A 9783-nucleotide genomic window follows, 5' to 3' on the forward strand; every position below is an offset into this window, starting at 1 on the left:
GATTTCTACTTGGCAAAATGCGTTAAATGCACACATTCTGTGCAAGTGAGAGGTAATTTTCGTGGCCCACAACAGTTAAAAAAATGCTGAAATGACAATTCTACCCTTAATGAATCTCTTTTATAATTTTTTTTTGTTTCAAAATGACGTGTAAAATATTTTTTTTAAAAAAAGACGTGTAAAATGTTTGATTAGTATACAGTCACTGATTGACTCACTAATACACGTGGGAGCGTTTGCATTTCACACACTTTGGCTTCAAAAATCGCGTGTTTATTTAGGGAAAATGCACAAGTACTCCCTTAACCTATGCCCGAAATCCCAAAGACACACTTATACTATAATAACGTCCTATTACCCTCCTGAACTTATTTTATAAGTAATTTTCTACCTCTTTTTAGCCTACGTGACACTAGTTTGAAAAAAAAAGTCAATCATCGTTGGGCCCACAAGATAGTGCCACGTAGGTCGAAAAGGGGTAAAAAATTATTAATAAAATAAGTTCAGGGTGGTAATAGGACCTTAGTATAGTATAAGTGTGTCTCTGAGATTTCGGACATAGTTTGAGGGGGTACTTGAGCATTATCCCGTTTATTTATTGAAAGATAGGATAGTTAAAGTGTCTATTTGTGCATTATGAAAATTTGAAGTCAAAGTTAAAAGTTGTATGCAGAAGAAATAGGAGTTGGGAATTCGAAAAATAGAAGCAAAACTATGTCAATATCATAGTGAAACCTTCTACGAAATTTGTATAACGAGTCACATTTGCAATCAAAAAGAAGACTTGCTAGTTTAATTTCTTTGCTATTTATAATGTTTTATAAATGAAACAAAATGCATATTAAGTACATGATATAATGATCTCTTCTTCTTTTCTGTAAAGTATTTACTTCGAATAATAATAAGTGATCCATCCGTGGATTTGTATTTGTTTCCTCTTTATTACACACTTTTCTTTTAAATTTTGTATTTTAATGTTTACAAGAGGAGGGAGTTATCTAAAATTAATTAAGGGATTGGGCATTGTAAATTCACTTTAGATTTTGTTTAGTTGGTTAGTAAAAATATACCCAAAATAAAAAATAATAATGAAAATCACGTAAAAAGTATTGCAAATTTAATAAGTTATAATGAAGATGATCATAATTTGAAGTACTAAATCATGCTAAAATAAGTTTAGCAAGTATTAATTACATGACTAAATATTAAAAGAAAGTAAAATTATATCACGTATTTTAATCATCTAAATTTATGTAAAACTAAAAAACAAATATTTAATACTATTGTCATATTCTTAGTGTTGAATTGATTTTCTTTTTGCATTAATATCAATTTAATTTTTATTTAAACTTTATTATAATTACCAACATGTATGTACTATAATCTTTATTAGATTCATTAAGAATTCTAATTTCCAAACATGAAAAAAATAAAGTATAAGAGATACTTAAAAATTATATCAAAATAGGTATTTTTACGCATAAAATAACATTTTAAAATTATATATATAATGTCGGGTTGGTTTTTTTCCAGTTGAAACCAAACCAACCCAAATATAGTCAGATTTTCTTTTTCCAACAGCAAACCAAGTCAAACGAAATCACTAGTCGGATTCCTTTTTTGGTTTAACTCGATATGTGATTTGGTTCGATTTTGTACACCGCTAATATTAGTAAACAAATTTTATGAAAGGGAAGAGAGATACAGTAAATAATCTATATTTAAATGTGTATCGTATACTTGAAATGTTTTAAGTTATAGAAGCAAATTTAAGCCTAAAGAAACTATACTGATCAGATATATTTTTAAAATTATATACACCTTTTATTGCATAGAGTACCATCCATATATTGCAGTGTTAGTTACTATGAATAGTGAAACTGGAGAAGTTAGTTAGTTAGTGAGTTTGTTACAATATTAGTTAAAGTTAACTATGGTTGAGTTAGATTAAATAGAATAGAAGGTTATGAGTAGACACTATATATAAATAGCATAGTTTCAATATTGTGTACAGATAGATACATCATTTTTTTTTCATGAATCAAAGTTAAACAGTTTTCTCCCCTGTGAATCCATAACGTTGATTCACCATTGTTGAATCTCATCAAGTCATTGTTTCTTTGTTTTCATTCCATTTTGAGTCATCATGCCTCGTGCCGGAAAAGCTAAGAGGAAATCTGTTTCAAAACTGAACAGATATGCTGAGTTATCCCAACTTGCCGCTTCTGCTTCTTCAAAGGGAAAGGGAAAGGGAAAGGGATCCTCCAATGGCAAAGAAAAAATACTAAAGGAGATGGAAGAAATACAAAAATGGATTAGAAGCAAGAAGAAGTTAATCGCTGAAACTGCAGAAAACATGCGGATTTTGAAACAAGTTTCCTACCGTGGTAGCGTCAAAATAAAGTGCAAAGATAAAAAGACGAAGTCAAGCATGGAGAAAATCGCTCACAAAGCAGACTTTAAACTGCTTTAGAACAGTTCGATGAAAGGAATGATCGGGGAAAGAGAGTTTGTTATTCTCTCAATTACATTTGGTAACTGGATTCATCTTCTACTTTCAGATTCATTAAAGAGTGTTTGTTATTCTCTCAATTACATTTGGTAACTGGATTCATCTTCTACTTTCGGATTCATTGATTTTTGAGTGATTCATTGATTTTTGAGTGCTATATACGAAAGTTCCTCAGTTCCCTACTTGTGTTCAAATTTGATGCTATGAAAATTGTTTCCTTTGATAGGCAGTTCAATGTTTGTGTTGGAGAATCATGTTATGCCTCTACTGTTCTCTCTTATATTTTGGTAATGAAATAATTTGAATCAATGGAGAAAAAATGACGCAATGCTCTATTTCTATCAATTGTAAAAATAAAAATATGTACGGTTAAATGAAGAAGTAGAGAAGATAGCATCATAATAATAAACAAAATCTGCCCTCTAGATACATATAAACAAAATTACAATATGACCAACTCAATAGCTTGAGGCACTTCACGTTCAAGTTGGAGTTTAGCACGATTTCTAGAAGTTTGCAACACTTTGATATTCTCAGGAGTTAAAGGGTGTGGACAGAAAATTGGCTCCGTAGGATCGATGATGACTTTCTCTAGTGCAACAGCATTTTCCAAAAAGTACCTAACCAGTTCAAGATTTAATACGCCGCTATAAATCCCCCACAATTTGACCACTTTGAGATGAGGAAGCGGCCATCTTATGCCCTTCTTACACTTTCTTTTCTCCGTTAACAGACTTGATGTCATGATCTGGCGTAAGTGAATAAGTAGAACACAAATTACAACTCAAAACAACAAAAAATATAACAAGAAGATGCAAAGAAACAATCAAAGGAACAAAAAGGATGATGGACATGGGGTTCTCCATTGCCCGCCAGTTTTTTTCTTTTTGCTTTGTAATTATCACTTAGTAGTAATAAAATATTTACTTTCCCAAAAAAAAAAAGAAAAAACTATAGATGTGTAGTGGTTTTAGCAAATGAATGTTTGGAGTGTTGAATAAGGATGAAAATAGCTAGAATTCTTTCTAAGCTGAACTCGAGAAATGCATACTACACTCTATTCAGGTCTATGGATCCCATCTCTCCGGCATCAAAACCGGGACTGCATCCAAATAGGTAACTCCTTGGGCAAAGCCTTCCTTACTATGAGCACCCACCATTTATCTTCAAGTTCTTGCCTCAGATGAAAACATAGGGTCAAGCAAATCCTGACCAGGCAAAACAACCATATAAATAGTCATTGACAATCTTACTGGAGCTATGAATTAATAAGGTTTGCAAATGGATAGACCATTGGCCTATCTCAACCACAGAAAGTAGCTCATGATTCTGGAGAGGACGTTGGAGAGGGGTGGTGGAAATAGTGGTGGTGACTGTGTCTGAGCAATTTCTGGTAGGGTCCGGAATGGGTGGTGGCCTAGTGGGATAAGTGGCGGGTCACAGCTGAATTTTTAGAGGGCCTAAGAAAAGAGAAAAGAAAAATTCTATTTTTGGACACATGGTGTCAAGAGGTTATATATTTCAGTTTGTATGTTCTCTCACACACTACATGGAGGTGCAAACACTGATAATGCCATGTCAGAGCTTAGCGTGGTAGTTGTTCCACTCCAAAGTGGTTCAGGTGGTCATAAGACCATTGCAAAAAGTGTAACTGAAAAGTCGTAACAAGTCCAGGGGATTTATGCCTTTCCCCTAAAGTAATCCTTGATTTTGAAAACAAATAAGAAAATAAAGAGAAGAGAGAGAACATCATCTACCATGCAAAGAATTCTGCCTCTACAGTACCAACTCCATTCCCCACAAAGATGATCGATTCTAAATCTCTGAACCTAGAGTCATTTGGTTGGGTTTTGGGATTCCACCTTCGAACACTCATAAAATAAGTAGCATCTCTTGATTCTAACAACACTGTATAATCCCTCATCTCTGAAACCTCTACTCCAGTGCATTCCTCCTTTACCAGCCTACCCAGCCCGGCAACAACATACCTCTAAACTCTCTTAGACCTTGGTTTTCTGTCTGTCTGACATTAACCAGCATAATTATTACAAGAAAGTGGGTTTATTGAGAGCGTAATAGTCATTTGGCAACTGAAATTCATTATACCACACCATACAAGTTGTTGAGGTACACAGTAATTCAATAGAAGTATACAAGAAACTAGAGGAGCGATTGTTATAGGTAATAATTCAAAGTGCATTGTTGATACTGTTGTGTACTGTTTATTGAATAACGACACTTACTTAGAAGTTGGGAATTATATATCGTCACAGTCAAGCGAGTTAACAACAATGCAAAAGTACCATGTTTTCAAGATTAGCTTATGACAATTGTTTCAACTCAAGCTCAACTGCTTCAATAACTAAGATACTCAAGAATCAGCATCAAAAACTCCATGAACCAGAATCGCTAAAAACGAATAAATCAAACTTCCGTACCAGCCAAATAGGAAAAAGAACTCAAAACATGATACTTACTTGTATTTCAAATTCCTTCAACTGTGGGGCAGCCCTTATTATAGATGTGCAGCCTAAGAGGCTCTGGCCTTTCCATCTCAATGTACATCTGAATGTGATGAAAACAAATTTCTTGAGCTTCGCAAGTATAGGAAAATTGTAATGCTCCAATTCTTCCTGCGGAAGTTCAAACTACATAGAAGGTACCAGTTAGGTGCTAAGCTAGTAAAACAAGCGTAGATAGACTCAAGTTCTGTTCACTAACCAATGAAAAACAAGCATCTAGTGTAAGGACCTCCAGCTGAGAGAGAACGCAAGAAAGATGAGAGGATATGTCATTCAATAAATGAGTGTATGGCACACACAAAATATGTACATTAACCAGTGTCGGAACATTCTTAAGCATTAATACCCTTCCTGACGAAGTCCCTAATGTTACAAGGTTTGTATCACAAATTTTAAGTGATTCTACATTACGACAGTACCATATCTCCAAGTGCCTCAGTTTGAGAGACGGACCAACGACTTCCAAATTTACCAATGTTCCTGATTCATGAACAACCATAGTTTCAATAAATGGACAATTGTGTAGAAAGAACTCGAGAACTTGTCCCGTCACATTTACGGATTTCAATAGCAACATTTTTAGAGACTTGAAATTCTGCTGGACAAGTGGGTGTATTTGGAGTTTATCAGAATGAGGTTTAGATGAAGATGAGTGAGCAGAATCACCAAGACCAAGGAGCCGTGCCGGAAAAGCATAACAGTTATTAAAATCACGAGGATAGTCTTCCTCTATACGTAAGTCTAACTCTAGTCTTTGAACTTTCCTAGAAAAGGCAAATTCAAGCCATTTATCAATATCATACTGGGCGTATTTGTCTAAATCAAAACAAATCCGAAATTGGCTGAGTGTTTGCTCTTTACACATTTGTAAAGTAGAGTTGACCCATCTCAGATACTTCTTCCGTAGCTTGTATTTCGAGGCTACTTCATCCAAGGGTTCTGTAGCATCAAAATCAAGCCTATCAATACATGTCCACAAACTTCGCCAACGCCTTGAGAGGATACTTGTGTAAGATGCTTCTTCAACAGTAAGAGAAGACAGTATATATACCAGAATTTCATCAGGTAACTGACTAATACGATCTTCTGCAATACAGACTCCCTGAGAAAAAAAAAACAATTGACAATCGATTCTTAAATAACAACAACAGAGTGAAACTCACAAACTGCTGTGAGGCAAATCAACTAGATAGGGAGAGGAAAGTTGTCACCTTTTTTAGAACAGATCGTCGCTGTCTTTTTTTCCCCATACAGAGAGAGTAGCACTGATTTCTACAGGAGTGAATTAAGGGAATGAGATAAAGTTTGTATTTTTAATTCGTCGAATAGAATGAACTAACAGAACAGCAAATAAAAAGGAACCAACATGGGTTGTGGTGGTTCAAGCCGAGGGTCATGTTGGAGCGGGCTCCGTACACCGGCGGCGGGGAAAACATATAAAAAGGGAGCCTTAATTACAGTTTAGAGTCTATACCACCTAATGCACAACAATGAAGATAAACTGTACCTGTGATCGGAAGAAGAAAGACAAGTGCTGATGACGGCGACAGAGTTGTTCCTCCCTGGCAGGGGTGGTGTTACCAAGTTTGCCGGGAAACGATGTTAGAAGAGGAAAATACTTTTCACAACAAAAATAAATTAAATTTGTCTATATATATTAATATTAGGTACATATTACAATTTATTTATGTTAAGGTATACTAGATAATGAAAAGTAGGGGTACGTAGTTGTGTACTATTTGGATTAAACTGAAAAATTAAACCTAATTTAAATTTGGATTAGTTTTTTAGATTTTTTATTTGATTTGGATTTATATTTTTACTTTACTTGATTTTTTAATTTAGTTTTGGATTCAGAAAAATAAAAATTGAAAAAACAAAATAACCAAATTATATATATATGTGTGTGTTTAGAATTGAGTTGAAGTTAACCATTTTTGTCTCTTTTTAATTATTTTCATTATGATTTAATTTATACTCTTATGTTTGGACATCTATAATTGATATACTTTTAAGTATTGTGTTTTACGTTTGATGAAAAACATAGCACAAACAATATATCATTCTGACCCGTTTTAAACCCACTAGTGCTCTCACGCAGGTTGGGCGGTTCAACAAGGAAAAAAAACATCCAACCAATTATTAAACGTCATTTGATATTCCCAATTTGAAATACTTTCTTCATTAAATAAATTCGCTCCTTCTTTCCCAAAATTCTCCATTGTTAGCAGTTGGAGATTGCAGTTTATGTTTTTTTTAATATGTGAAAAATCAATTTCCTGTGATTAGGTTTTGAGGGAGAGATGTCAAATGCAAGCTTGAATCGCATTTGTAATGATGAGAACGATCTAATGTTGCATTTAACAATGCGATACAAACATGGAGACTTGATGCAATTGCAGACTTTGTGGTCTGAGGACAACCCAGCTAGAAGATTTTGGTCCTGTTCACGCTTTCGTGTAAGTTCAATACATATTTCTTTACTTTTTTTTTGTTCAGTGTCTCAATAAATTCATTATGTATGGCCTATTTTAGGAAAATTCATGCAAGTACTTTAGATGGAGGAATCATGAGGAGATGGACATGCGATCCAAGTCCGTTATTTCAAGATTGGCGAATAGAATTAAGGAATTGGAAGAAGCATTACAATTCTGTAAAATTAAAGAAAAGAAGTTGAAATTGTTGTAGAAGAAAGGTGATCAAGTATATCATGATAAGCTAATCAAGAAGAAGAAGATGATGAAATGTAGCATCTTGAATTAGAAGCTTATCATAGTGTTTGTCGTAGTATTTTTTTTTAGGAATTAATAAAAATGTTAACTTTTTGGGTTTCTTCATTTTAGTCGAATACTGTTGTGGGTTTCGCATCGAATTCTTTTTACATCATTGCATTAACTTTTTGAAATTATTTTCATTTATAGTGTGAAAATTTAAAGATCTGCAACTACTTATGCCAGAATTTGAACTATCGATGTGTCTTCTTAGCAAATTCAAGGATCTGGAACTACTTATACCAGAATTTGAACTACGAGTATGTTCGTTGATGGTTTCTTATGCCCTTTATTCCGATTTTGCTCTTTGTCCTACATTAGATACCTCTATGAGCTTTCTTGCTATTATTAAGGATATTTTGGACTTTCTATTTTCAACAAGGTGTTTGTATTTGAAGTATATATTGCATACTTGTATGGGTCTTAAAATTATGAAATTATGTGCCAATAAAGTATATTTTAAACCAAATAAATATACATATTTAAAGTATCTAATATAGTTGGTTGTATAATTATACAATATTGGTTTGCATAGCTATAATTTTGAAAATTTTGGATGAATGAAATATTCAGAATTTTAATTTTAATTTAGTGAAGTTATTCGAGGGGAAGTGGGAGATTTTAGGAGATAGATTTGCGAGTTCCATGGTCCAAAAATAGACGTGATGACATTTGTTTATTCTCACCAGACAAGTTAATCTCAACCAACAAAATCGACAGAAATGTGTAAATATAGAACAAGAACAAGATAGAGCAAACTTATTCTTTCTATTAGAATCACCAAAGTTTGATCGTCACATGTACAAGCCACTAAATACATAAAAGGCAAAAGTAAGAATAAGTACAAGTCTCGGTCTTTGTTTCTTAAATAGAACAAAGTATAAAGAAAAGGATAAAGAGGGGCCGCCAAAGTGACAAGCAACCACCTCTTCAAATCCTTGACAAACCTCAAAATGAGAAGGAGAAAGAGATCACATAGGTTCGGGCTTTGAACCTACACGAGTGTAGAAGAAAGGAGTAATTACCAAGAATACAGTCCCTAGTAAGCAACCTAATAAACAAGACACCTAGCTAGAAATAGAGCACCCTTTACTCTCCAACCTAACCTCCTCAAACTACAATCTGCACAAAAATCAGCCCAACCAACAATTCTATAATACACGATTCACAAGGTCCAATATTCATAGTTCAATAATCACTTATCAGCAATCAAACAATCAAGTACGTCAATCTCAATGTCAAGTAAATTAGTCACAGGCAACATGTATATCAATCACAATTGACAAACAAGTCGCACATAAGCATCAAAATGCACCAACTCCACAATTTAATCAATCTCTCACATGAATCATTTCCCGTCAACACAATATCATTAGCCAAAATTATTTTCCATCGACTTTATATCAAGTTACTAGCCTGAACAATATCCAATCAGCTTTATCAACCCATTAGCTGGAATCATTTTCCATCGACTTTATATCACTTACAGGCAATGACTTCGGCATTATAAACACTTGCCAGAAATGACCTTGGAAAAGTTAGGGTTATCAAAGCCTCTGACATGCAATTGAAGAGGTAAAATCGCTAGGATTCAGTATTTGTATCAAAATGAGCTTCGTAGTTTAAGAGCAAATAAAGTGCAAAATTGCAATTGATAAGTATACATAAAAATGAGAAATATTTCATCAAAGAGCATATATCGAGTGATAATATTGTCCAAAGACCTAGAAAATAGCTGAATTCAATTCCAAATAACTACATTTAGTATGTACTATAATTTTAAAACCTTCGTGGCCCTCCGGTTTCCTTAAACAACCACATATCACCAAACAGAATGGACCTAATATTGGCAAAAGCTGAGTTTATTTGAAGTTGACTGACTACCTGTAAATTTAACAATGCAGTTTTAGAATATTCCATATTAGGATGAGTGACTACTTTCTTAAGCTAAATTTCTAATTTTATATATATATATATA

At 33.7% G+C, this 9783-nt stretch overlaps 1 protein-coding gene across 1 annotated transcript; it reads right to left on the reverse strand.

Moving 5' to 3' along the window:
* Positions 1–2954: 2954 nt before the first annotated feature.
* Positions 2955–6284, reverse strand: LOC107017004 (putative F-box protein At1g49610). The gene is made up of 5 exons (XM_015217295.1): positions 6246–6284; positions 5381–6136; positions 5234–5269; positions 4990–5145; positions 2955–3260 (listed from the first exon to the last, which is right to left on the reverse strand). Exons 1-5 carry the CDS (start codon positions 6282–6284, stop codon positions 2955–2957), a joined length of 1293 nt encoding a protein of 430 aa, XP_015072781.1.
* Positions 6285–9783: the final 3499 nt, after the last annotated feature.

The sequence above is a fragment of the Solanum pennellii genome, chromosome 4 (genome assembly GCF_001406875.1).
Source record: "Solanum pennellii chromosome 4, SPENNV200".
Classification (NCBI taxonomy): Eukaryota; Viridiplantae; Streptophyta; class Magnoliopsida; order Solanales; family Solanaceae; genus Solanum; species Solanum pennellii.

What these genes read in the sequence shown, in the direction of transcription:
- LOC107017004 (XM_015217295.1), bottom strand. Translation starts at nt 6,284, where the DNA reads ATGGGGAAAAAAAGACAGCGACGATCTGTTCTAAAAAAG. An exon ending in GACGATCTGTTCTAAAAAAG is followed by an intron (nt 6,137 to 6,245) that starts GTGACAACTTTC and finishes TTTTTTTCTCAG; the next exon opens with GGAGTCTGTATTGCAGAAGA. An exon ending in TGAAGGAATTTGAAATACAA is followed by an intron (nt 3,261 to 4,989) that starts GTAAGTATCATG and finishes CACTTACGCCAG; the next exon opens with ATCATGACATCAAGTCTGTT.